The sequence below is a fragment of the Hippopotamus amphibius genome, chromosome 4 (assembly GCF_030028045.1).
Source record: "Hippopotamus amphibius kiboko isolate mHipAmp2 chromosome 4, mHipAmp2.hap2, whole genome shotgun sequence".
NCBI lineage: Eukaryota > Metazoa > Chordata > Mammalia > Artiodactyla > Hippopotamidae > Hippopotamus > Hippopotamus amphibius.
The window spans coordinates 187,027,829-187,054,492 of record NC_080189.1 but is presented as its reverse complement, the minus strand read 5'-3'; the positions used below and the strand labels follow the sequence as shown (position 1 = coordinate 187,054,492).

General features: G+C 70.0%; 1 protein-coding gene across 8 annotated transcripts; it reads left to right on the top strand.

The window, feature by feature from the left end:
• Positions 1-150: 150 nt before the first annotated feature.
• Positions 151-26,600, top strand: AKT1 (AKT serine/threonine kinase 1). Of its 8 annotated transcripts, none has more exons than XM_057732122.1 (14): positions 151-241; positions 7,057-7,196; positions 18,635-18,763; positions 21,443-21,554; positions 21,636-21,783; positions 22,112-22,243; positions 22,320-22,385; positions 23,460-23,528; positions 23,619-23,760; positions 23,870-23,998; positions 24,106-24,320; positions 24,593-24,680; positions 25,404-25,489; positions 25,985-26,600. In XM_057732122.1, the coding sequence occupies exons 1-13, from the start codon at positions 198-200 to the stop codon at positions 25,463-25,465; spliced, it is 1,476 nt and encodes a 491-aa protein (XP_057588105.1). In that variant the 5' UTR covers positions 151-197; the 3' UTR covers positions 25,466-25,489; positions 25,985-26,600. The 8 variants fall into 8 exon arrangements, with proteins under 8 accessions (XP_057588105.1, XP_057588109.1, XP_057588102.1 ...); XM_057732126.1 differs by having other exon boundaries at positions 183-241; positions 23,635-23,760; positions 25,669-26,600; XM_057732119.1 differs by having other exon boundaries at positions 183-241; positions 23,635-23,760; positions 25,387-25,489.
• The last annotated feature ends 64 nt before the right edge of the window (positions 26,601-26,664 follow it).

Here is a 26,664-nt window from a genome sequence, read left to right as displayed (position 1 = left end):
GTTGGGTTTGGTATCCTGGGGGCTTGGTGATTCAGGTACAAGGGCTTGGTGAAGGTGTAAGGGGACACTCAGGTCTTCTGCGTGAAGGAAAGAGCCGGAGAAAAATAGAAAGCAATGATTTTGGAGAGATTGGGGCCCCTGGGGTGGGGTGTACTGTTGGCCGGGAGTCTTTTCTCAGCGGCCCTGGACAGAGCAGGATGGAGGCACTGTGGACCACTGCTCAGCTCTCCACAACAGTCCCGTTAGTTAGGTGCTCTGATTAGCACACCCGTTTAGATGGCGTGAGGTAAGGTGCCCAGGGCCACACAGCAGGCAGTAAGTTGTTGCACCAGGATTCAGATCTGGCAGTGTCCTTCTGAATTCTCACCTGCATAGCCTAGCAGCCTCGGAGATGGAGAATAGGTGGGGGTGGGGTTCAGAGGAGGAGTAGAAAGGAGGCCTTGACTAGAAGTGGGGGTGGTATTGGGGGAGGGGCTGGATTGCAAAGGCTGGGACTCCAGCCGGCCAGGTATACAAGGACAGAGGAAGCAGCGAGAGGTGTAGGGAGCCCTCCAGCCATGCTCCTGGGAGGCTGGGGCCCCTGGGAGGAGAGGATTCCTGTCTGTGAGATGGGGGGGCCCCCAGGGGTCCTACTTAAACCCTGGTAGGTTGGGGGCCTGAGGAGTGGCCAGAGGCCCGGGACCCACCGTAGTTAGGACCTGAAGTCTGTGAGAAGGAAAGCCACATTCTTACACTAGAATACTACTCCTTGTTTATCTGAAATGCAAATTTGACTGGACAGCCGGCATTTTTATTTCCTGTATTCAGTAGCCTCAGCTTGCAGCCCTGTACTCACATTGCACTCAGAGCCACGGAGACCACCCTGGCTCCCATGGCCCAGGGACTCTGCTGATCCCTTCCCCAGGAGGGCCGACCCCCTCCTCCACCCCCATGCGGATGTCACGTCAGGTGAGAGTAAACCCGGAGGGGCTGCTTCCTGGGGTCTTGCCTGCCCCCGCCCCCTCCCAGCCTTGGGCATGACCCTTAACCTCTTCAACCCTTAACATTCTCCTCTGTAAAATGGGTAGATGAACCGCAGGGCCTGGCACACAGCAAGACCCCAGGGCCTTTCATGGCCAGTCCTCCGGTTCCACATGTTTCTCCCTGGAGAGCCCTTCCTGGCTCCCCCCCCAATCCTGTCACTGCTCCAGCAGCACCCCTGGGAGTGGTCCTTCCTGATCACTCCTGCTCAGGTGCCCCCAAAACCACGATCTCCTCTTGTGGCCTTAGCCTTCTCCAGAGCACTCCCCATGTCATGTGCCCTTGCCACCCCGCACCCTCTGCTGTGTATCCTTGCTGCTAAGATGCTGGTGTGGCGCAAAGCGGGGGTGCAGCTGTGTCTCTTGAGTGAAGGCAAGGCGGCAGCGCCTGTGCGGGATAGCCACGGGTGGCACCATCCTAATCCTGACTGCTCTGTTGTCGTGCCTACCTGCCCAGCCCTGGCGCACAGCTCCCCAGCCAGGCCGGCAGTGAGGCCCTGGGGCGGGCAGAGTGTCCTGGCCTGCCCTGCCTGGCTGATGGGACAAAGGGCTCCTCGGGGCCCTGACAGAGGTTATGGGGCACGGAGCGGGGTCGACGCAGCAGCAGGGGACGCTGCCAGCAAGAGGCTGTGCTGTGCTGTGCTGGGTAGGGATGGCTGATGGAGCAGGGACCTCACTGGAGGGAGGGGACCAGGGAGAGAGGCCCCTGCATTTTTCTGGTCGGGAGGTCTTACGTCTTCCTGGAGTTAAGTCTTCCTTAAGGCCCAGGAGGGGCCATCCCAGGCAGCCCCGAGATGGCACTCGGCAGCGAGCAGCCCGTTGGCCCTCGGATCCCTTCTTTGGCCTGGTATGGTCTTGGGCACAAGGGTGACAGGAGGCTGTCGCAATGGTGGGGGCAGAGCTTCCCTGAACGCGGCCAGCCAGGCCACCATCTGGCCTGGGAGCTGCCTCGAGGCCCCGCCCTGCAGCTGCTGCGGAGACGCGGCAGCGCGGGGCTCCGGCCCCTGAGTCCTGTCTGCCGGCCGGCAGCTGCGGAAGGTGACAGGGCTGGAGGACCCTGTGCTCCAGGAGGGGCAGGTGGCCATCCTCCCCGGGGGCCGGTGCGGCAGTTTTTGTTGCACACATCTGCCTAAGGGGCTCCTCAGCGGCCCGGCCTCAGCCTGGGCGGCAGGTGGGGCTGGGTCCTGGCCTTGACACTCTGTCTGGGGGGCAGGCGGGAGGTGTTCTAGAGGGGAGGGGCTCTGCTTTCCCTCCAGAGGCCGGAGGCAGGCGCTGGCCCTGACCGCAGAGAAGCCCCTGCCTGGGGCCGGCTCACAGGCGTGCTGCTCGGAGCGGGTGTGGGGCTCCGCTCGCCACAGGTCAGGGGCCCTTGGCGGGCGGACCAAGCAGGGAGATGGGCCAGCGGTGAGGAAGCCAGGAGGTTTTGGACCCCTGCGATGACACCTCTGGCCGAGATGCTGTCTTCAGATGGCCAGCAGGCCCGAGGACGGCCTGGGGAGTCACCACCTTATCCAGGAGAGCACGCCTCCCAGGCCCCGAGTGGCCCCTGGAGGCCACGGGGCCTTCTCTGCCTTCTCCTCAGCACTGCCAGCCCAGGCCGGGGGGTGGGTGCGGAAACCCCTCCTGGGAGAACAGTGAGTGAGTGGGATGGTGCCCTGGGGGCCAAGGGGAGGGTTTGGTGGGTGAGTGACGGTCAAGTGTCCCAGCAGCACAGCGGGTCCGGCAGGGCCTGGGGGCGCACATTCAGAGCTGGGGCAGCTCGCCGGGTGGGAGCGTGGGGGTGCCGAGGGGAGAGGCCCAGAGTTGGGCCTCCTCTCGAGGAGGAGCGGGTGTCCCCCGAGCGGTGGAGACAGTGCTTCCCTGAGGAGTGTCCTCTCAGTCAGCCCCAAGAGGAAGGGACGGAGCCCCAGTGTCAGCTGCGGACACCCGCCTGGGCGCTCAGATGGTTCTGCCTCTGACCCAGATGAAGTGTCTATACCCCCCAGGCGGAACGCTGACCCTGGACGAAAACAGAAATGTCCTCCTTCCCCCGAACACACAGCAACTCCAGGGAGGCAGCCCACAAGTCTTCCTTTTACAGAAGGATCGCCAGCAACCTGGAGGCCTCGGGGTTGGGGGGAGGGGCAGCTAGAGAAACTGCGGTCAACAGGGGCCAGGGAGAGGTCCGGGTGGGGAGCTATCTGCAGTGTCCTGCTGGCCCCTTAGCTGTCCCCCCCCCCCCCGCCCCCCGTGGGCTGCGACTGCCTGGGGCCCAACCGGACATGGGGGAGGATTCTGGGCGGCCTCAGCGGTCACAGCCCTTCCCTGGAGCCTGCCCCTCCAGCACCCACGCTGGGTGTCTGCGCCCGGACTCAGGACGGTCATTCCAGGCCAGGTGTGCTGAAGGAAGCCGTGCCAGTTGGATGTCCCTCCACGGGCCCCTGTGGCCCTCTTCTCCCTTTGTCACCACATGAAGTCCCCAGGCACTTCTGCAGCTGCCAGGTGTCAGTATCTTCCTCCTGGGGGAGGGGAGCTCCTGGAAAACCCCCACCAGGGACAAGGGCTCGGACTCCCTGTCACTCCAGGGCCCAGCCCGGGGCCAAAGCCACAGTAGGCCTTCAGCACAGAGACAGATGACCGACTGCCCACCTTCCGGCCAGCCTCCGGCACGCCCCCAGGGGACCTGCACGAGGCAGCGTCCTCCCGCTGAGTCTTTTAGGACCATCACGGTCCCCGGAGCCCCCACCTGGGGCCCATTCTAAAAGTCAGGCTAACCTACACCCCAACCCCAGCCCGGCCCGACGGAGGCAGAAGCCCGGGAGTCGTCCCGGACGAACGGGGCCGCGAAGCGCGGGCTCCCCGGACAAGCTGGGAAACCCAGGCCAGCGGGGACGTGGCCTGGCGACAGGCCCCGCGGCGGGGCGGCGGGGCCCGGCGAGCGGCCCGGCCCCCAGGGTTCGGGGAGCCCGCCGCGCGCCCCCGCGCCCGGCGCCGCGCCCTCGCCCGGCCCGCGGAGGGGGCGCCCCCGGCGGCGGCGGAGGCGGATGTGGGCGGGCGGCCGGGCGGGCGGGCGCGGGGCGGGGAGAGGGCGGGCCGGCGGGACCGAGCGCGGCGGGCGGGCGGGCGGCCGGCCCAGCGCAGCGGCGCAGCCAGCGCAGCCCCGAGGAGCGAGCCGGCGGCCGCGCACGAGCTCCGGGTCCGGCGGCGCGCGAGGCCCGCCCCGAGCAGCGTCCGCCGCGGCCTCCAGCCCGGCCCCGGCCGGCCCGCGGGGATGCGGAGCGGCGGGCGCCGGAGGCCGCGGCCCGGCTAGGCCCGCGCTCGCGCCGGACGCGGCGCCCGGTGAGTCCCCGCCCGCCCGCCCGCCCGCCGCCCGCCGCCGGGGCCCGGATTTCCTCCCCGCGGCCCGGCCGCTTTGTTCGCGGCCGCCGGGGCCGGGGCGCGGGCCGCGCGCGGCCGGAATGGAGGCGCGGGAGCAGGAAGTGGCCGAGCGCGGCCTGGGCGGGGAGGGCGCGGGCCGGGCCGGCGCTGGGGGTGCGGGCCTCCGGCCCCGGCCTCCCGCATGACCTTGGGGAAGCGGCTCCGCCGGGCGAGGCCCGGGCCGGGGCGGCGGGGGGCCGGGGCCGGGGCGCCGTGGCGACCGGGGGCTCCCCGGGCGGCCGGCCAGCAGGGCCCCGGCGCACGGTGGGTGCTCCGGGGGCGAGGAGAAGGCTCTGCCCGGCCCTCGTTCAAGTTTGTGGGTGGGCCCTTGGAAGGGACCTCATTTTCCCATAGACAAAAAGTTGTCCGTGGTGGCTGGGTGCCCAGGCCCTCCCACAGAGGACTCCAGCCCTCCTGGGCCCCGAGGCTGGTTCCTGAGCTGGGTGGGTTCTCGAGGGGCTGCCCACCCATCCCAGAGGCTGGGGCCTGGCGAGCAGCTGAGGCCCGCACCTCCGGTTGGGGGGCCCCAGGGCAGCTGGTGAACTTGGTGGGTGGGATTGGTTCCTGAGTATGGCGGTGGTGGACAGAGTGGGGGCCTTGGGCCTGTGCTCCGGGGCCACAGGGCCCGAGCATTCACTCCTGGCCCCCTCCCACCTTCCTCCGGCTGCCCCTCACTGCCCTGAGCCTCTGGTCCAAGTGAAGGGCGGGGTACGTTGGTGGGGCACGTTAGTGGGGCTTGGTTCCCTGACCCACCAGTTGAGCATCCAGTTCAGAAACCACTGTTTTGGAGGCAGAGGGAGGGGCCTCTTCAGAGCAGAGATTATTATTTTTTTCAGGTTGTGACTTAAATAATAATAGCAGTAATTCACCTTTGTGGTGAAGACACTCACAGGCCAGAAGCAGCGGGAAGCGGAGGTCCCCTCGGTGCCGACAGCCCTGTGCCCAGAGGCAGCCCGGGCCCGGCTCGATGTGTACGTTTCTGTGCACGTGCACACCGCCCTGTGTGTGTGCAGATATATTTTTACACATGGGGCCCTGGACAGCTGTCTGACTCTGTCAGCAGCAGGCCTCTCAGGCCCCAGTGGGGGTGGGGGCACACCCAGAGGTCTTTGAGTGCGGCCCTCTGCCTCCAGGCCACGCGCACTCAAGTGTCACCAGAGCCCCCCGCCCTGTGCCTGCCCGGCAGGGCTCAGAGCCCTGTCCTTGGTGGTATCTCCTCCAGCCTCACTTGCCACCCCTGCCTGTGGGCCTGCTGAGTGCGTTGGGCACTTTCTTTCCTGGGCACAGAGCGTCTTCCCTGTCCTTGTATCAGACACAAGGCAGTGAGTGGGTCTTCCTGCCCTTCCGAATTTAGCCCAAGACCGTCAGTGCAAAGCGGCCTTCTCTGGGTGCGCAGCCCATGCCACAGGAGACCAGTAAGTGGGCTGCGAGAGAGTGTCTAGGTTGCTACAGGAAGACCCATGTTGGAGGTACTCAGGGATCTCTGCCTGGCCTGGGGGGTCCCAGAGAGGAGTCTTTCCTGGCCTGTCCTCACTAGTGCCTGACTGGAAGGGCAGCAGAGGACTGCTCACGGGGAGAGTGCCCTTTCCCAGGATGTCCAGAACCGGTGATGTGGGAACTGGGTTTTGAGGGATGCCTAGGAGTTCATCCAGCAGGGAGCAATGGGGTGGGCCACGCAGGATCAATGGCCAAAGTGTCTGCGCAAGAGAAGGCTGCTGGTGGGCCTCCAGTGGGCGGATGCCAGGGCCTCTGTGTGTCTACAGTCCCCCCGCCCCCCATCTGTTGCCTCCTGAATGCTGTAATTATGGGTCTGTAACCACCCTGGACTGGGTGCTCCTTACAGACAGGACTCCTCTGAACCTCTCTTTGTCCCCAGTGTCCAGCGCTGAGCCTGGCAAAACCAGAGATGCCTGGTACATGTTGGCTGAATGAATGAACCAGATTCAGACCAGCGGGGGCGCTGTGGTTTAGGAGGGGCTTGGGGTTTCCCTGGGATGGGCGTGTGGGGGGGTTTCATGTCACCCTGGAGGGCTCTGGGCTCTCATTTGCACCAGCGGCCTGCACTCCTGGCCCTGCCTTCTCACATTTGAATTTCTCTCCTTTCTCAGTCTGGGCTGGGGAGGGGGAGCCCTGGGTTCTGCCCGGGAACCCCAACCTCTGGGCAGGAACACCATATTCAGGGAGCACCGGGCACCCTCACTGGGGGATTGGGGAGGCCGAGTGGTGTGGTCTGAAGCAGTCAGAGGGGCTGCCTGGAAGAGGTGGCCACTGCTGGGTTGGCAGGTTAGGGAGGCTGGGATATACCAGGAGGGCCTTTTGGGGATGGGAGTGATTTGTACAAAGGTCAGGTGGGAATGGGGTTCGTAAGGGGGTCCGGGAGGAGGGGTAGCAGGGGCTTGAAGCCCAGGTGGAGGGGACGCCTAGGCCTAGGGAGCAGCGTGAGTGACTGTGGATCCGGTGTTGCGGTGGGAAGGCAGTGTGGGGGGCGGCGGTGGCTCTGAAGGCCAAGAGGGGACAGGTCGTGTGGGAAGGCACGCCCAGGCTGAGACCCCAGGCTCTGCGGGCCCCCTGGGCTCTCCTCGGGGTCCGAGGAGTGTCCCCAAGCCCAACCCAGCCTCACACTTCCCTTTGCTTCTTCCAGAGGCTGTTGGTGGCCCACGGGGCTGGGGGAGGACCCTGCTGAGAGGTGCGCCGGCGAGGTCTGGGCTGTACCGGCCCACGGGAGCCCCAGCACCATGAATGACGTGGCCATCGTGAAGGAGGGCTGGCTGCACAAACGAGGTCAGTGCCCGCGGGGTCGCCCGGGCTGAGGGTCCCAGGTGGGCCGGTGGCTTCTCAGGGGCCATGGGCAGCCTGGGCCATGGCTGCTGGGCGGGTGGGGCCTCCCCGGGCTCCTGGACCCTCCTGGACCAGCCCGGGTGCACTGGGTACACTTCGGGGCCCAACGTCCCTGTGGCCTGAAGGGCACGGCCTCGCAGGACCTCCTGGGCGGGGATGTGTGCCCCGGGGCCAGCATGCAGCCTGTGGAGTGGCCGCCTGGCTGGGGCCGTAGGCGGAGAGAACCGCCCGCTTTCCTGGAAGGCAGTGAGGACACTGGGGCCGGTCCAAGGCCTGGCATGCTGGCGGCCCGAGGCGCTGCCCGAGGGCTCCTGAGGGCAGGGCAGGGCTGCTTGGCCTGGCCCAGTGCCGGCCTTGGGCCTGGCCGTTGCGGGGAGGGGCTCCGCACCACCCAGGGGCCTGGCTCGGGGCGGGTTTGCGCTGGAGCTGCCCAGCCTCCTCTCTGCTCGCTCACGTGGCCCCGTGCCTAGGGAGGGGCTCAGCCTGGAGCCGGTGGGACGGGAGCTTGGGCCTGGGCCCCTCACCTTGCTGCCCTGCCTGGCCCACTGCCCTCTGTGGCTTAGGGGCTGGCAGTGGGGGGCGGGATAGGCCCCATGTCCAGGTCCCTGGGCAAGTCACTCCCTCCTGCTCCAGGGTGGGGGTTGGCCAGTCACCACCTGCTCCCCCAACTTCCTCTTCCTCCAGACCTGTTCCCTCCCAAAGCTCTGGTGCTCCCACGCTAGCTAGCCACGAGCCACGCCACTCCTCACGCATGCCCTCTGGTGAGGGTGTCCCCTTCCCACCCCAGGATCCCACAGGCCGCTGGGAGGGGGAGCCTCAGACACAGGTGGAACACACAGGGAGGCACAGTGAAAGTGGGTGTCCCGAGACCGGGTTTTGTGGGATGCATAGGAGCTGCCCAGCAGAGCAGGCCGAGAAGCTGCAGGAGCTGTGGTGGGGAGCACAGGAGTGATGGAGACAAGACCTCGGGGGGCTGCAGAGGGTGCGAAACAGGAGGTCGAGGATGTGGTCAGCTGTGTGTTTTCAGAGCTCACTCAGGCAGCTGCAGGGAGGACAGTGCACTGGGCCTCGAGACAGAGGTGAGGTGGCCACAGGGGCCTGTGGTCAGTGGCGAGCCCCTCCGAGGCTTCCTGCACCCGCTGGCCTTCTGGATCCCCTCCCCCAGTGCTTACGCTCCCTGATCCCCAGGAGTACTGCTTCTTGTGCCTGGACCCCCCCGCATCCCCACCCCTGTCAGGCTCTGCGCTGTCTGCCTCACCTCGCGGCCCTCTTTAGTGGTGAGGACCCCCTCCCTGATCCCGGTCCCCGTCCTCCCCTCTGTGTCTGGTGGCAGCAGCAGAACACACCTAGGACTGGTACCTCTTAATCCTTGGCAAACATTTGTTGACTGACTGTTCGATTCAGAACTGACCGAGGCGGCCCCCGGGCCTCAGGGCTGCTAGGGCCCCCGTCCCAGTTACCGGGGTGTCTGCTGGCCAGCCAGGCTCGGGTACGAGTGCTGCTCTGATGCCTGGGTGAATTTTGGAGTGCCACTCAGGGTGCGTGCCTTCTGAAGGGGCTGGGGGCACGGGGTGTTGGGCCCAGGGGCATCCAGGAAGCTGGGTTTTAACCTGGTTTGGCTGTCCCGTCACTGTGTTCTCCTCCAAGGGCAAGTCTGGACTCCTCGTCGCTCGGGAGGTGGGCGCCCCGTGTGCCACCTCCACTGCCTGCCCTCGAGGGCACCCCCCATCCCCCCCACGCTGGCTCTTCCCCGTGACGCTGCGGCGACTCCTGTATGTTGCAGACTCGCTGTGCTGCCGCCATGGCGGTCTTGGTCTCTCCGTCCTCTTGTCCATCTCTCCGTGCGTCGGTTCCTTCCCGTGAATGTGGGCTCCTCCTGTGTGCTCGCCTTTGGGGTGATGGGGCAGAGGGGCAGAGGTCACGTGGAGGAGGGTGGAAAGTGGGTGGGTTTGGGCGAGACGTTGGGGGGATCAAGGATGACCCCGATTTGGGGCTGGAGGGACTCGCGTTTGCTTCTGGGTGGGGAGCGCGTCCTGGCCTTGGTCTGTGGGCGGGTGGACGTGCGGGTCGAGCTCTGCGTCGCAGGCAGGAGGGTGGACGGTTTGAAGAGGCTTCTGTGCACGTGCTCCCTCCAGAAGCCTCCCTCACCTGCAGTGCCCCCCCCACCCCCAGGACAGGCTGGACGAGCGAGCCAGGCCTCCTGTCAGGGGCCCTCGGCCGGGAGTGGGCAGAGGGCACCGCCTGCAGCACGGGTGGGAGGTGTCCCCCCGTCCCCGCCCCCAGCTGGGCCACATGGGCCTGGCGCCTTCCCCAGCCAGGGCTCCGATGCTGGAGGCGGGGGTGGGGAGCTCTCGCAGACCCCTAGGCCCCGTCCTGCCACTCCTGGTCACGCAGGTCGGGGGCTGCTGTGGGACGAGGGCCTGCGTGGTCCGCTGTGCCCCGTCTGCCCTGCATCCAGCCCAGGGCCTGCACGCAAGGGGCGAAGTGGGTGTCGAGTTGAGAGTTGAGGGGCGGGTGGCTGGGGTCGGTGCAGGACAGACCCCCGGCCCCAGCCCCTCCTGGCCCTTAGGGACGTGGCTCCCATCTCTGGGGAGGGCCCCGGGCTACCGCCCCGGTGTCCTTACATGTGTGCTCTGGGCCGGAGTCACCGAGGGGGCAGAGGAGAGCCCGGCCTGGCCGCCGACGCCGCAGCTCGAGTCCCAGCCCTGCCCGCCCTGCGGCACCCAGGCAAGCCCTCTGGGCCCCAGGAGAGTGGGGTCAAGTGGCTAAAGACTCAGAAAGCGGGGAGGGGGAGGGCTGGGCCGGGCGGGGCTGCAGGGGCCACGGGCAGATGTCCCGCGAGACGGGTGGCCATCCGGAGCTGTGAGTGGGTGTCCCCAGAGGTGGGCAGACGTCCCGAGCAAAGCGGCCGTCCCGAGTGACGGGCGGGCACCCATGTGCTGGGCAGGTGCCCGAGCTCTGGGCGGGCCCCCCGCGGCGGGCAGCGGCTGTTCCGCTCCGGCTGCTGTGCCGGGACCCGTGGGCTCGGTGGGCTCCGCGAGTGGCTTTTGCAAAGGTTTGGCCTGGTGTGTGTGTGCTCTCCTGATCTTGGAAGGTCGGCAGTTTAAAAAACCGACCCTCCTTGGGCATGCAGGTCTGGCTGCACGTGGCCTGTGGCCTCCGGTTTTGTCTTCAGATGATGTGCTGCGTGCAAGGCCACAGGCCTGCGTCTCTTCAGCTGCTCTGAGACGTGTCCCCAGGGCCCTGTCGTCCCTGCCCACTTGCCTGGGTGCCCGCCGGCCTGTGCACCACCTCGGCCGCAGCCCAGCCCCGCAGAGAGCTGCTTCGGCAGAGCCGCATTGCGGGGCCACTCTCGGAGCCCGTGGCATGGGCTGTGTCTGTGGGTGTCCTCCTGGTCGTCTGCAACCCACGAGTGGGCTAGGCGGGCCAGGAGAAGGGAAGAGGGCAGCCTGATGCTGGCCATGGGGTGGAGGAAGGGGCTGTGGGCCTGGGCGGGGCTGGGGTGCTGGCCCTGGGCACCCCTGGGCTCCCGCGGGCCAGCTGCTGGCCTGGCCGGGAGGGACCCGCAGAGGAGCCACCATGCCGCAGCCTGGCAGGCTAGGGCTGGGGGTGGGGTGGAGGAGAGCCGGCCTGTGGGCGTGGGACCCCCCGCCCGCGACCCTGCCTGTGGGGGTGCTCTGCCCGCCACACGCACACGTGGGAGGCGCGCGGCTGTGCCTCCGCGTAACTCCCGCCCCCCACCTGGGAGCGCGGGCCTGGGGGTCCCCGTGTTCACGGGGCGGGGTGGGGCCGGTCCCTGGCGCATCTCAAGCCTGGCTGTGCCCGTCCCCTCCCCCCGCCAAGCCCATACCTGGCCCGGACCCCAGGCCGGTTCCAGGCCCCTGCCACCCCGCTGAGCTGGCCCCAGGCGTCCTGGGGGGCGTGGGCTTCTGCACCGTGGTGGCTCCCCCCCCTTCTCCCTGGGTCCCGGCCGGGTCCTGCTTCCGGCCGTGGCCCTGGGCTTTGCCTGCCCCGCCTCGGGTGGCTCTGAGCCGGGGAGACACCACCGGCTGACACAGACGCCCACCCATCCTCAGTCTCGGGCTTCCCGTGGGGCGGGGCCGGGGCTGGGGGCAGGGGGTGCAGCCCGGCCCCCTCTAGAGGGAGCGGCGGCCCTGCTGAGTGGACAGCAGGGGCCGAGTCCTGTGGGGCTGGTTGGACCCACCGCCGAGCACGCCTGCCTGCGGGCCCCTCGGGGTGCGTCGTCTGCGGGCAGGCCCCGCTCTGCTGGGGCGAGGGGCCCGCAGGGGCCAACCGGGGGAGGGAGACTGCTCCCTTGGCCCCGTGCCCCGGGCTGGAGGGGGGGCTGTCCTGGGCCCCCGTGCCTCAGGGTCCCTGGCTCAGGCGCCGGATGCCCGGGTCCCCTCCAGGTCTCGCCGTGGTGGCCGCGGCTTTGGTCCGCGGAGGGAGCTCACCCATCACCGCCCCGGGACAGGTCCGTGCCGGCGGCCAGCCAGGGCGGGGGAGCGGGTGCTGGGGCTTCTGCTGCGAAGGATGGTGCCTGGGAGGGGGGCCTGTTCCTGGAGGGGTGCCCCCGAGCCCCTGGGCGGTGGCACGCGGCCGTGGCGTGTGGCTGAGGCTGAGGCCGAGGCCGTCCGGCCGGCGTGGGGCTGAGTTTCCTGTTTTGTGAGCGGGTTGAGTTTTCCCTTCAAAACAAACAACAAAAGAGGAAGCTTGGGCGTCCTTGTCCTGGGGAGTGAGGGGTCACTGCCGCCCCAGCCCCGGGTCCCCAGCCCCCGGGCAGAGGGGCCCCCGGGCGGTGCTCCTGCCTGCAGGGGAGGGAGAGGGGAGAGGGCCAGGGCCCTGGGAGCGGAGGGTGTGCCCTGCTCCCGGTGGGGAGGGGGCCCTGGGCCCGGCCCCTGCCCACCGCCAGCCTGGGGGGAGAGAGGCCCGGGCCGGGTCGCGTCAGGCCAGTTCCTAGAAGTGCCGCGGAGGGCGGGGACGCGGGCGGGCGCACCGGGCCGGGCTGGCCGCCAGCGCCCTCCCCGCCGGCCCTCCTGTAACTGGAGCCGGAGGCCGCCTCTGCTCCGCGGGCCTGGGGCTGAGCCGGTGCGCCCCTCTCGGCCACGCCCGCCCGCCCGCCCGCCCTTCCTCCTGCGCCAGGGCACGGCGGCTCCTGAACCGGCAGAGCAGACTGGTGTCTCAGGAATGTGGGAATCGACTGGGGGGAGTTCTCTGGTGCCACTTCTGCTGCCCCTGGGGGCTCTGGGGTAGGGTCTCCTGAGCAGGCCCGGGACCGCCGCTCCCTGGCCCCCGGGCTCCTCCGAGTGGGTCCTGCCTGCCCGGAGGCCTCGGCGGGTGGTCCCCAGCGCGGGTGGGACCCCACGCTGGGCCGGCCTCGTGGGGGAGGCCCCTGGCGCTGGAGCCCGGGTGGGGAGGTGGGGCAGCCGGCCCTGTGTGGGGTGGGAGGTGTGCCGTGAGCCGGAGTCTGGGGCTGGGATGAGCTCGGGGCGGGGGGGGGGGCTGTGCCAGCACCGCGAGGTGACAGGGCTGGGGGCTGGGAGGGTGCAGCCCGCCGCCGTGTCACAGAGGAGGGGGCGGGGGGAGGGAGCGTGTCCCCGGCCAGGCCTTGCTGTCCCTGTGGCTGTCCCGCCACGTCACGTTGGGGAACGGCAGAGAAGAGGCGGGCGGCTGGGAGGCGGAAGGCCCGTTCTCCCCAGGGCCCCCCGACCTCTCCCTCTTCCCCTCGCCCCCTCGGCGGTGCAGGTGCTGCTCTTTCCTGGGGGAGATCGGGGCTTAGAGCTCCTTGACCCCGGGGAGGGCCTTGCTCGGGAGGGAGGCTGGGGGTCACGCAGACGCCAGGGTCTTGCCTCTGTCGGCTGCGAGCGTCTGCTGGGAGTGGGTCTGGGCAGGGCCGCTGCCCACGGGGCTGTTCTCTCCCGCAGCTGTGTCTGCAGGGAGGCCTCGGCCGCCACCCCGCCCGCTCTCCCGGGAGCCGGTGCTGCCCGTCTGCTCACCCCATGCCCTCCCCGTCCTCTCCTCTGCCCTGCCTGGGGAGCCCTGGCACCTTCCTTGGTTTGGTTGGCTCCATCCTGGGCTCTTGGCACAGGAGTGAGCAGCGTGTCCCTAGGGGAACGTTCTGGAAATCCAGAACGTGCGAGCCATGTGGCTTTGGGCAGGCCCTGCCTGAGGGCCCGGGCCAGGACCCACGGTGTCAGGAGTCTCCTCTCCCAGGGCCTGTGACCCAAGGGGCCAGCAGGTGGGGGGAGGCTGGTGGACTGACAGGCCTGGGGGCCTGGGGCCCCGCCCCCCCGCCCCCCCGGACATTGTAGGCCCCCCGATGCCCCTGCAGGCAGAGGTGTGGCTGTGGCTGCCCCTGAACCCTGGACCCAGCCCAGGTCTTTCAAACCCAGCTGCCGTGGATCCTGCAGTAGTGAGGCCAGGTCCGCATCTGGCGGAGAGGGCGGGGGGCGCGCAGCCGGGTGGGCTGGGGGAGGTGCCCGCGCGGACCTGGGGTGGCTGGATGAAGCCCGTGGGGCCTGGTGTAGGGAGAACGAGTGGTACGGCGGTTGGCACCTGGGCAGTGGGACTGGCTGTGCGGGCAGGGGAGGTCTCTGAATAAACAGGGATATGGGTGAGGGTCCTCGGGCCGCCGGGGGCAGGGAGATGAGAGGTGAGGCGCTGGGCGCAGGCAGGAGGCCCAGGGTGCCAGGTAGGGGCTCTGGGACGAGCCACCTGAGCAGATCTAAGGGGGAACTGGGCACAGCGCGGGTGGGCCCGGCAGTGGCTGGGTGTGTGGCGGCTGGGGTCGGGTGGCCCCATTTTCCGTCCTGTGCAGCAGGTGACGTGTGGTGCCCAAGGAGGAGGCGGGGTTTTCAGAGAAGATGGCCAGGTGGGTGGGACGTCCAGGCGCAGGGGAGGTGCAGCAGGGAGGGGGCCGTCCGTTGTAGCTGGTGAGAGGCCCCGAAGCCGGCGCTGTCCCGGGGCAGCGGGAGGGGGCCGGGAACCCCCAGGGCCGTCTGCTGCACCGGACGGTGGGGACCGCGTCCCTCCCTCCCACCCGCCCACCCCCCCCCCCCCCCCCCACCGTTCCTCGCGCATCTGCGGGGGCTGAGGCCTTGGGGCCCTGCCTGCCTGATGGGAGAGCCAAAGACCTGCAGACGTTCTCGGTTTGTGTCGAGGGGTGAGGCCAGCCTGGGCAGCAGGACCTTGGACTCCGGCCACCATCTGCCTCTCTGCGCCTCCCTCGGGCCTTGGCTTCCCCAGGGAGCAACCGGGCACAGGGATCCTACCTCCTCTGCCCGCCAGGCAGCCCGGGGACGCCCAGCCAGGCTTGGGGGCCGTGTAGGGGAGGACCCGTCCTCCATGTCTTCCCCCGCTGGGCCAGGCGTGGCCGCTCTCCTCTCCTCTTGTCCACACTGGCCGTGCGTGTCCCCGTGGGGACCCCGGGAGCACGGCCCTCGGAGAGGCCGTGTCCCCAGGCGCAGGGAGCAGGCGGTGTGGCTCGCCCGCCAGACCTGGGCTCTGCCCGAGTGGGGTGTGCCCCCTCCCCGGCACTGCGTCTCAGGCTTTTGCTGACTGCCCGTGGCCGAGCGTCCTGCCGGTGGGATGGGGACACGGGGACGTGGGGACACGAGAGCAGCCGGGCCCGCGCCCACCCTGCCCGCTCGCGGTGCCGGAGGAGGCGATGGATGTGGTGGCGGCGGGGGGCCGCGCGGTGGCCGCTGTCAGCTGGCGCCTGCTCCCCGGGCCTGCTGGGGCTCGCTTCGCTGTGGAGAAACGGCTCGGTGCCGCCTGGCGCGCTGCCAGCCGCCGCCGCCGCCACCGCCACCGCCGCCGCCGCGGCGGCAACGCGTTTATCCAGCAGTTTCCCTGAGAGCTGGGGACTCAGCCCACTCACAGGGCTCAGGGTGCGGCTCGGGTGCTTGGAGGGGCCCAGATGCCTGGCAGGGGAGCACGTGTGTGTGGCGGGCCTGGGACCCGGGGAGCCTGCACGCTGCACCCCTGAGCCCCGCCACAGCCCAGGTCCTGGCCTCCGGGTCGTCTGCCTGGGGCACCCTGACCCCTGACGTGGCCTGGGATCTGTGCTGGTAGACGTGGGGGGCAAGCCCTCGGCCTGCGGCCGTCCTGTCCCCGAGCCTGGCTGTGTGGCCCCGTTAGGGTGCTGTGGGCCGTAGGAGACCGGTGGTGCTCGTGAGGCATTCCCCTCCCCTGGGGGTCCTGCAGCCCCTTCCTGGGGATGAGCTGCGATGCTGGAAGGGCCCTCCTGGTGGATGACCCACGGGGATGCCGAGGGCGCCTGCGCTGGGGGCTGGGGGGCCCCAGGTGGCAGGAGGACGAGGGGAGCCCTGCCCTGGGCACGGGAGCCTGGCTAGCCTGGGCGTCCCCCGACCCCCACCCCACCCAGGGCCACTGGCTCCTCACCTGGAGCCTTCGATGCAGGTGGGCGGGCCCGGGCAGTCAGGGTTCAGAGCGCGTGGGTCCTCTTTGCGCGTGGCTGGACAGGATGACAGCGTCATGGCGGGGTGGCTGTGGTGCCTCTGAGAGAACCCCCGGGGTGTGGTGGGCGCTGAGGATGGACCCTCCAGCTGGGGGTGGGCACCAGGCCACAGGTGCCTCCCCGTGCCCGCCCCCAGCTCTGGTTTCCTAGCGGCAGGTGCGGGGTCCTCCCATCTGAGGTGCTGTCCTGCCCCGCGTGGAGGGGTCTGAGCCAACGGTGACGTGGGGCTCCAGGGCCCTGGTCTGACGTGTTCGCTCAGGAGGGGTGGAGTGCAGGTCTGGGCTTGGGCGGCCGTGGCAGGGACGGAGGGGACGCGATCCGGGCCCAGGTGCAGGCCAGTCCTTGCTGAGCCCTAACGTGGCCCTGCTGGGAGGCCACCCTGGTGGTGGGCGGGCATCTGGCCCCGGGGACCAGGGGACCCCTGTTTAGGGAGCGATATCCTGAGCAGACGGGGGCTTCCCTGTCCGTCCCCAGCGTGGGCCGTGTGCGTCTGTCCTGCCTTACCCCCTCGCCGGCCCACGGGTGTCAGAGCCAAGAGGACGGGCCCGGGGCGGCCAGCCCCTCCCCTCACCCCCTCCTGTGTTACCCGCATCCCTGGGGCCCCGTCTGCCTGGGCCGGCCGCCCACCCGGCGTCCCGCCTGAGCTGGACTCATTCAGAGGCGGGCCACGGCCCAGGTCGCAGCTGGCGGCCCCCAAGGGACCGCCTGGCTGGACGTCTGCGGGCGGGCGTGTCCCAGAGGCCGAAGAAAGGGGTCTGTGTATCTCAGAGCCTTGGCCCTTGCCTCCCAACCCCTCCCCCCTTCCCGCTGCAGGGCTCGCACTCCCTGCAGGGGTCTGCGTGTCGGCCGCTGAGGACCGAGGGCCCAGCGAGGCCGCCTGCTCCAGCCGCCGCTTCCGCCCGGGTGTGGCGGGCTCCTGCTGCCGGGCCCTACGCCCGTGCCCTGGGCCTGGGGGCTGGCGGGGGGCCCAGCGGGCTTGCGGCCCATCCCCCCGGACCCCTCCCCGCAGGCGCGACAGCGCTGGGCGCGTGCCCCTCAGCCTCTTTGCGTCCAGTGCCCCCCCCCCCCCGCCCCGCCCCTGTTCTGGGCCCCAGAACCTTCCCAGCCCTGGGGGTGGGGCGAAATCGGGTGGAGGTCCGGCGCAGGGTCACCCACGGCGGCGTCTGGGGCCCAGGCTGGGCGCGGGTCCTGCCGCGCACGGACGCCTCTGCGGGCACACACGTGCTGCCCGCCCGTGTGGGGTGGGGCGCTGGGGGGCCGTGCCGGGCGTGGGGGGCCGGCAGCAGGTGGCGCGTCGAGATGGATGTTCGGGGCTGCCCGGGCAAGGCGCTCATCCCTCTCCCTGCGCGCTCAGCGTCCCGGGGAGCGGCAGCTGGCGGGCTGGGAGGCACTCCATCAGGGGCCGACAGCTCCAGACGGGCGCGCAGGCGGGTGGGAGCGCACGGCGGGCGGCCGGGATGGTGAGGGCGGGCGGGCGGCGGGCCCCCGCGCAGCCCCCAGAGCCAGCTCTGCTCTGCCCCGGCCCCCTCCCCTGCACCGGTGGGGAGGGGGTGCCTGGGAGGCCGGGTGAGACCGGTGGCCGTGGGGGGGGGGTCCCCCAGGCTCAGGAGAGGAGGCCGTATCCAGAGGTGGCCTCACCACAGCCTCCCCAGCCGACATCCCCAAGGGCTTGGGGCGCTTAGCTGGGCGGAGGCCTTGCTACGTGTTGTTGGGGGCGGGGGCAGGTTACTGGCCAAATCCTGGGTCCTCGCGGGGCTGGTGGTGTCTGGGCCTGATGGGGGACCCCAGCCTGAGCTCCCTGGGGAAGGGTGCTGGGCGTGGCCGCAGGCCCCACTGCCCCGCACCCGCCAGAGGCCCCGGGTCACGCAGAGCCAGGGCTGGGCAGGGGCGGCGGGGAGGAGCAGACCGAGCGGCGGGGGTCTGGGCCTCTGCGCGCCCTCCAGGTGGCTGTGTCTGGGACTCAGCTCATCCGGGAAGGCCCGGCCCCCGCCCCACCCGCTGCCTGGTGGCCCTCTGCTGAAGCGGGTGCCTAATTAGTAAGTTCTCCGGTGTCGCTCAAACTCCTTGCTCGGCAAAATGTAAATGAAACGTTTTTTCTGGGTGTCAGTATGAAAAATGGCAGTCGCTGGAACGTCACAGAGGACATCTGCTCTGATTCTTGAGAGCGAGCGCCTGTTCACGGCTGATGCTGCAGAACTTCGGGGAGAACTTTCCCGGGGACCTGGGTGACCCGTGGGTGGGACGTGGGGCCCCGGACGGCGGTCCCAGCCCGAGGAGCCCACAACCACCCTCTGGGTTTGGCTTCGTACAGTGCTGTGGGCCGCTGGACAGCGAGTGCCGTCCCACGGGCGGAGGGGCCTCTGTCCCGAGTGCCCGCTGGGGACGGGCTGCAGGTAGGCTTGTGTCTGGTAGGCAGGCCCCGGAGTCTCACTCTGGGGGTGGTGCTGGCTCCTCACAGCGGGATGCCAGGCTCCATCCTCTTGGAAGGGGCCGGTGGTGGTGGCAGCCCAGTTGCCACTGTCACTGCAGTAACTAGCAGGGCCCGGGGTGGGTCGGGAGATCTTTCAGCGCTGAAGCCCCTGGCGGCTGGCTGTAGCGGGTGCGCTGTTGCTGGAGACCCGCTGGCTTTGGCCTTCAGGAAGGCCCTCTGGGTTGGGCCGGCCTCGCATCCGTCGTCCCCCGTCCCCCAGGTCCAGGTGCCCACCTGGCCCCCTTTCCAGCACAGGTGGGGGTGGGCGCTTCATCACAGGTGGGCGCTTTCCCACGGCGCGCTCCGCCTTCCTGGGCAGTCTGTCCCGGCACAACCAGCTGTGACGTGTCCTGGGCCCGCGGTGTGTGGGGGGACAGGAGCGTGGCCTGCCGGGTGCAGCCGCTCACTGTCCACCCGCCCGCGTGTCCTCAGGAGAGTACATCAAAACCTGGCGGCCCCGGTACTTCCTCCTGAAGAACGACGGCACCTTCATCGGCTACAAGGAGCGGCCGCAGGACGTGGAGCAGCGCGAGTCGCCCCTCAACAACTTCTCCGTGGCGCGTAAGTGCGCTGGTGGCGCCCCAGGTCGGCGCGTGGGTGCCGGGCCCGTGGGCGGGGCGGAGAGAGCCCTCTGCCCAGCAGCCCCCACGCGGGGCCCCCCGGCCTCTGTGTCTGGGGCCGCAGCCCTCTGGGGACCAGGCCGGGCCCGCCGGCTGCCCGGGGTCTGCGAGCCGAGGCCCGAGGTTGTTCGGGAAGGAGCGCTCTCGCTTTGGAGCCGGAGGGCCTGGCCGGGGGCCCTCCCTCCAGCGGGGCCGGACGAGCCCACCGGGGGCTCTTTCCCCGAAGCCCCGGGGCAGGAGGCAGGAAGAGAGGGCAGGGGGCACCCAGCTTCCGGGGGCCTCCGTTGCGCCAGCACTAGCGCCTAGCACAGGGTCTCAGAGGCCCCGGCGCCCCGTGGGGGTGCGTTTGCTCCTCCCTTCAGCTGGGGTGCCGGGTGGGTGGGTGCGGCGCTGCTGGCCGGGGATGTCTCAGGATGCTGAACAGACTGGCCGAGTGCTCCTGTGGCCTGGCGGCGTACCTGCAGGGGCATGGCAGGTGTGACCCTACCCACCGTGGGGGGGACCCAGACCCAGGGATGGGTGGGTGGATGGGATGCTCGGCTCGGCGGCCCTGCCAGCCTGGTCCCCGTGCCCAGTGCTCTGCCTGGCGCTGGCCCAGGCGGGCGGGTGGGTGAGGGGTGGGCTCGTTAACGGGCAGGCCCCACCCTGGGGTCCGCCTGGCTGCTGTCTGGGGTGCAGAGCACGGCCCCAGCTCCATCCCAGGCTCCTCCTTCACACGCCCCCGACCCTGCAGCGGGCTCCGCCCTCCCAGGCTCCCCTACCCTCCGCCGGGCCGCAGGTCCTGGTCCAGGGTTTCAGGAGGGGGCGTAGCGCAGGGGCCACCCTCGGCGGACGGGGCAGGGCTCCCAGCCTCTGCGCCTGCACATTTTCCGAGGTGGGGGCGTCCTGGTACCTCGGTTGTCCTGCCCCCCTCGCGGCGTGCCCGGGCCCGTGCTGCGGGCTTCTCACGGGAGGAGCAGAGGCACCGCCCCCCAAGGCCTCAGGCTGGGGGCTCCCTCGGAGGCGCTGTACCGGGGCCTAGTTCCTGTGAGCCCTGAGCCCCCTCCCGGGCTCCCCGTCTCCACAAGGCAGCGGACAGAACAGAGGCCTGGGGGTGAGGGGCGGCCGGGGAGGCCCAGCCCTGTGCCGGCGGCCCCGTGGCTGTGCGGGAGCGTCGCCGTAGCACGTCCGGGCTCCCCGCGGGGCCTCCTGGGTCGGGCTGGGGGGCTTCGGGGCTTGGGAAAGAGGCTCGGCTGGGGGGAGGAGGCCCCTCAGGAGCGTTCCCCGGGCTGAACGCAGGGACACGTGGGGGGCTCTCAGGAAGCCCGTGGGAGGCGGGCGCCACGCAGAGGGGCTTCCTGAGCAGTGGGTGGGAGGCCAGCAGCCCGGTGGGTGCGGGTCTTGAACTGGGCATTAGGCCAGCAGGAGCTCCGGCCGAGGAGCAGAGCCCTGCGGGAGGGGCGGGCGGCTCTGCAGGGGCCTCTGCCTCGGGGGCTCCCCCTTGGGGATGGAGTCCGGGGGTGGGGGGACGAGAAATCAGGCCCCGGGTGAGCGTCAGGTGCCTGGGTCCTGGGGGCTCGAGGTGGTCTCCGATGGGCCGAGCGCGTGGGAGGGGGGACGTGGGGACCCCGAAGGCTGGCCGCACAGGTTTTCCTCGCTTCCCTGCCCCGTGTAGACACAGGCTGCCCTCCGCGTGAGGCTGGGTCTCCAGCGTCCTCCCGGGCCCCCGGCCGGCAGGCCGTTCCTCGCTCCCTCGCACTCAGCGGAGCCCGGCCGGGGCCCCTCGTGGTTGCCAGGGCCTGGGCGCTGGAATGTTGGAGGCCCCTGCGCTGGCCCCACGGCTCCTCCTGCCTCATACAGGCTGGGCTGGAATCTGGCCCCTCTCCAGGCCTGGGGCTCCCCCACGGTTCCTCGGCTGCAGGTGTGTGTGCTCCAGGCGTGTGTGCTCCAGGTGCGTGCACTCCAGGTGTGTGTGTGCTCCAGCTGTGTGAGCTCCAGGTGTGTATGCTCCAGCTGTGCGTGCTCCAGGCGTGCGTGCGCTCCAGGCGTGCGTGCGCTCCAGGCGTGCGTGCGCTCCAGGTGTGTGTGCTCTAGGTGTGCGTGTGCTCCCGGGCTTGCTAGCCTGTTTCTGCTGCGTGCGCCCGGGGGCGTGGGCCGCAGCGTGGGGAGGGTGCAGCCTAGGTGGCCTCCAGGGTGGACAGGCAGCCTCTCTGGCGGGTGAGTCACTACCAGCCCCTGTCCTGGAACTGGCCCTGTGCTGAGACGGGGCAGGTGGACCGCTGGTCATCGTGTGCTTGGGAAGTGGGGGGATGTTCCTGCTGGGGTGGCGTGGGCTGCTCTCCAAAGGAGGCCTGCTCCCTGCCGGCCCCTCCCCAGGACCCCCGAACCCCTCACCCTCTGGCTGGATGAGGGCCGTGTCCTGGCTGGCAGGGAGGCTCAGAGACCAAAGGAAGGACTGAGGCGGGTTGACTGACCCAGTTCAGACACCCCCCCCCGGGGACAACGCGCAGCTCTGGGCAGAGTCCCAGCTGGAGCAGGGGTCCCAGCCCCCTTTTACAGGGCGGGAGACGGAGGCTTGGAGAGGGCCGGGCTGTGGCGGGTGGGCTGGGCGCGCGGCGGATGGGTGCTCGTGTGCCCCCAGAGTGCCAGCTGATGAAGACGGAGCGGCCGCGGCCCAACACGTTCATCATCCGCTGTCTGCAGTGGACCACGGTCATCGAGCGCACGTTCCACGTGGAGACCCCCGAGGAGCGGTACGCGCCCGAGCCCGGGGGCGGCGGGGGGCACGGCCTGAGCCCGGGTGGGGCTGGGGGCCTCACCTGACTGCCCTGCAGGGAGGAGTGGACGACTGCCATCCAGACGGTGGCCGATGGGCTCAAGAGGCAGGAGGAGGAGATGATGGACTTCGGGTCCGGCTCGCCCGGCGAGAACGCGGGGGCCGAGGAGATGGAGGTGTCGCTGGCCAAGCCCAAGCACCGCGTGGTGAGGCCCGGGCCTGCCCGCGGGGCCCTTGGCCGGGGGTCCTTGGCCCTCCTGGCGCCTGCACAGGAGCGAGGGAGGGATGCCGGGTTTGCGCAGGCCTGGGCGCTGTCGCTCCCACCGTTCTCTGGACCCTAGGGCTCCGCAGCAGGGTGCACGGCCCCGTGACCTCCTTGGAGCCCTGGACCCTCTCGGACCCCCAGGGCCCCTGCCGCGCTCGGTTCCGAGGCCGGCTGCGGTGGCTCCGGGCCGCTGTCCCCCCTCACTGCTCTCGGGCCTCCGGCCGTCACTGTGCTGCCCCCTGACCCTGGCGTCTGCCCACTGCCCTCAGACCATGAGCGAGTTCGAGTACCTGAAGCTGCTGGGTAAGGGCACCTTTGGGAAGGTGATCCTGGTGAAGGAGAAGGCCACGGGCCGCTACTACGCCATGAAGATCCTGAAGAAGGAGGTCATCGTGGCCAAGGTGGGGGCCGGGCCAGGGCTGGGGGCCGGGCTGGGGCGGGGGCGGGGCGGGCGGCTCAGCGGGTCCTGTTTTCCAGGACGAGGTGGCCCACACCCTCACGGAGAACCGCGTCCTGCAGAACTCCCGGCACCCCTTCCTGACGGTGAGTCCCTCTGCGCCCCGGGCGGAGGAGCGCAGGCGCCAGGTGCTGGAGTCGGGCAGTCCCTCGCACCAGCCCGGCCTGCCCCGTGGATCCGGCAGCCTCAGAGCCTGGCCGACGGCGGGCTGGGCTGCCGCTGGTGCCCGAGGAGGGCAGGAGGCCCGGCCTTCCCCCTGCCCCGCTGAGAGCCTGGGAGGCCGCACTCCCCGTGCCCACCCTTCCGCACGGCCTCCGCGGCTTCCCCTCTGAGGCCACGCTGGGAGGTCCCTGTCCCGGGGCAGCTCGGCCAGGAGGGCTGTGTGGAAAATCCTTAGCCTTTGGGAGCAACAAGGCAGTGGCTGGAGTGCGTCGGCCAGGCCCGGGCAGCTCCGCTGCTGGGAGGGCAGCAGGCCGGTGGGTGGGGGTCAGGACTCAGGCCGCGGGCAACCCGGGGCCAGCCTCCGGGGTCTTGTCCCCAGGACCACCGCGGGCCTGTCCCCTCTGTTCAGCATAGTGACCTCGGGGGCAGAGCAGAGGAGCGGTCAGACGTCCGGCGATTTTGTCCCTAAGATGTTTTCTTATGAGAAACACCAGACGTTGGGAGCAGACGTCGCGTTTGTTCACGCAGGCTTACTCGTTGTCCTGGCTTTGCCTCACCTGCTCCGCTCTGCACTTCCCCCGCTGTCTGGTGGGAGGATGGTGAGGAAGAGGCCAGGCTGTGTCCTGCTCTCTGCCCTCCAGCGGTCCCCGTACCAGACGCACGTGGCATTCTGCAGAGACTCCCGGGTCCACGCAGCCTGCGGGGCCGCGTCCGCTCTCGTGCCGGGTCTCCGTGGGGATGGGGCGTGGGAGCCAGCCCGGCGCAGGGGAGGGTCTCCCATCCGTGTTTCTGTGAGCCCGCCGGTCACGAGCAGGCCTTCTTTTTTTAAAGCAAGGCCGCCCCGCGGTTCGAGGTGTGAGGGCGGCAGGGCCGGCCGTGCAGGGAGCCTCCGCGTGGTCGCTGGACCAGCAGCTGCTCGTCCTCGGGCCCGGCCTGCGGGCGGCGGGGCCGACCCCCTGCCCGGCGCGGGCCAGGTTCCAGCTCTGCTTCCCTTGCAGGCCCTGAAGTACTCCTTCCAGACCCACGACCGCCTGTGCTTCGTCATGGAGTACGCCAACGGGGGCGAGGTAGGGCTCGTGTCCCGGGCCGCCCCACGCTCCCCGCAGGGGTGGGGTCTCCGCCCTGTGGCCCTGGCCGAGGTCGCGGTCCCCGCTCAGGCTCCCTGTCCCGCAGCTCTTCTTCCACCTGTCCCGGGAGCGGGTGTTCCCCGAGGACCGGGCCCGGTTCTATGGTGCCGAGATCGTGTCGGCCCTGGACTACCTGCACTCGGAGAAGAATGTGGTGTACCGGGACCTCAAGGTGGGCGGGGCCGGGGAGGCGGTGGGGGCGGGCCGGGGACTGGGGGCGGGGAGCTGGGGTGCTGGGCCGTGGCAGGGAGGCGGGCTGACCCGGAGGCCGCCTCCTGCAGCTGGAGAACCTCATGCTGGACAAGGATGGGCACATCAAAATCACCGACTTCGGGCTGTGCAAAGAGGGCATCAAGGACGGCGCCACCATGAAGACGTTCTGCGGGACGCCCGAGTACCTGGCCCCCGAGGTGCGCGCCTCCCGCGTCCTGAGTCCCCGTGTCCCCCCACTCCCTCCTCCCGGCCCCCGAGTCCCGCTGTCTCGGGTGCCCTCTGAGCCTGTGCCCTGCAACCCCAGGTGCTGGAGGACAACGACTACGGCCGGGCGGTGGACTGGTGGGGGCTGGGCGTGGTCATGTACGAAATGATGTGCGGCCGCCTGCCCTTCTACAACCAGGACCACGAGAAGCTCTTCGAGCTCATCCTCATGGAGGAGATCCGCTTCCCGCGCACCCTCAGCCCCGAGGCCAAGTCCCTGCTCTCAGGGCTGCTCAAGAAGGACCCCAAGCAGCGGTGAGCCCCGCCCTGGGCTGCCCCCCGGCCGCCTGTTCCCCCAAACAGGCGGTGAGTCCCCCAGGGAATGCCTGACAGGCTGTGCTGGTGGCCGTGTGTGATGTCCTGGGCCTGGGCTGGCCCAGGCAGAGGGCCTGCCCACACCTGCTCGGGAAGACCCTGCCCTGCTGGCAGCTCCTGCCCCCCCAGCACCCTGCGCCAGCCTGTGGGAGGAGGGGCCGGGCCCGGGGCCCCGCAGCTGGCGGCTGTCACCGTGGCCCGTCTCCCCCCAGGCTCGGCGGGGGCTCCGAGGACGCCAAGGAGATCATGCAGCACCGCTTCTTCGCCAGCATTGTGTGGCAGGACGTGTACGAGAAGAAGGTGCGTGGGGCCCGTGTGTGCCTTCCCCCGCACACACCTGCGTACACTCCCCTGCTCGCACCGCCCGCAGACACACGTGAGGAGGCCTCTGAGGGGCACGGCAGCTGCTTCCTGCACAGATGCCTCTGCCCTCTGCCCTCTGCCCTCTGCCCTCCAAGGGACCTGGGAGCCCCAGGCCCTGGCCCACGCTGGCGGGGTGGCCTGCAGGCTCAGGAAAGCTGTCCCTAGGCTTGCGGGGCACCTGTCCCCACGCATGGCCGCGCACGGCCGCCTGGGCCTCTGTCCCTGCGAGACAGGGCTCCCCCACCACCGCTGCGCTCCAGCCGGGGCCCTGCCACCTTCTGGGCCTGCCCTCCGAGGGCTCTCGCGCTAGTCCCTGCTCGTTCCCAGGCAGCCCCGTCCTGGGCCAGGGGCGGGGGGCGTGGGGTCCTTGCTTCCTCCCTCCGGCTGTCCCTCTACAGTTGCCCTTGCGTCCCGTGTCGTGGTGCGTCCTCTGCTGCCTGGCGCTGCGGGGCCGCTCTGCTGTCCAGGGGCCGCGCGCGAGACGGGCGGCCCTGCACGTGGATCTGTGAGGGGCACGGCCGCAGAGGGGGCGCGGGCAGAGGAAGGCCCGGCCCCGGCCCCGGCCCCGGGGCAGGCAGCTGGGCCCGGGTCCCGGCGCGCGGGACAGTGCAGAGCGAGGTCGGTAATGCGCCCCTTCCTGCAGCTCAGCCCGCCCTTCAGGCCCCAGGTGGCGTCCGAGACGGACACGCGCTACTTCGATGAGGAGTTCACGGCCCAGATGATCACCATCACGCCGCCCGGCCAAGGTGGGCACCCTGCCGCCTCCCCCGCCCCGGCCAGAGCGCCGCGCAGCATCTCCTGGGAGGGCTCCCCGCGGAGGGCGGCCCTTGGGGCGGGAGGGCCCAGGGCTGTGAGGGCAGGGGGCCCCGGGGTCTGCCTGGCTTTCCCCGGTGCCCGGGGGCTGAGCTGCTCCTGCCGCCCGCAGACGACAGCATGGAGGGCGTGGACAGCGCACGGAGGCCCCACTTCCCCCAGTTCTCCTACTCCGCCAGCGGCACGGCCTGAGGGGCCAGCCTGGCTCTCGCGTGGCTTCGAAGGATCAGGAGGGAGCCTTGCACATGTGACCTGTATCTAATGTTTATTGTTTCTGGATGCGTTGGGGCGGAACCGTGCCATGCTCCGACGTGGATGGGAAGGCGCCTCGTGCTGTGGGCAGGGCCGCCCGTCTGGGGGCAGTGTCCCTCTGTCTGGCCAGCTCCGGAGGAAGACATCCTACGGTTTTTCTTAATTTATTCATCCAGTGCTCCAGAGGTGGCCTCGGCCTTCAGAATGATTAGATTCACGTAGGGAAACGTGGAGGACGTCTGCAGCCACGTGCACTCGGGCCCGGGGGGCCCCGCCCGCGGCCCCTCCGTCCCTCTTGCTGGCTGCCCCTGGCTGCACGTGTCTCGGCCCAGCCGGGGGCCCCAGGAGCCACCTGGCCGCCGTGGGCTGGCCCGGCCCCCTTCTGCTCGGGGCGGGGTGTGCGGCGGCCCCAGCGCTGAGGCAGGAGGCAAGTGGCCCCTGTGACGTGGCCAGGCCGGACTCACTGGCGAGAGAGAGGAGCCAGGTGACATCTGCTGCTGTGCGCTGCGCTGTTCACGTGCACCCTGGGGTCTCTAGTCTCAGAAGAACGCCCTCCTCCCGCCCCCTTTCCCACTGGGACCGTCTCAGCGGATGGCCTTCCCGGTAGCACTTGCCTTATAGACGCTCCACCCTCCTGCCGCGCCCGACGCCCTGCGCAGGGGCTGCCGCTGCGCCCGCCACACCTCCTGGCCAGACGCTGCGCTGCACCATGGCGTTTTTTATATTCAACGTTAGTATTTTTACTATTATGAGACTTTCCCTCCAAATTCTTCAATAAAAGTCGCTTTTCCATCTGTGGCTTATTCTGCTGGGTGGCGGGCGAGGGAGCGCGTGGCTGGCTGGCTCCCAGGGAGCA

Coding starts and splice junctions, on each gene's coding strand:
- AKT1 (XM_057732118.1), top strand. CDS start 198: ATGGAGGCACTGTGGACCACTGCTCAGCTCTCCACAACAGTCCC. Junction 22,386..23,459: donor CCCGGCACCCCTTCCTGACG/GTGAGTCCCTCT, acceptor CTTCCCTTGCAG/GCCCTGAAGTACTCCTTCCA. Junction 25,490..25,668: donor CATCACGCCGCCCGGCCAAG/GTGGGCACCCTG, acceptor TGCCGCCCGCAG/ACGACAGCATGGAGGGCGTG.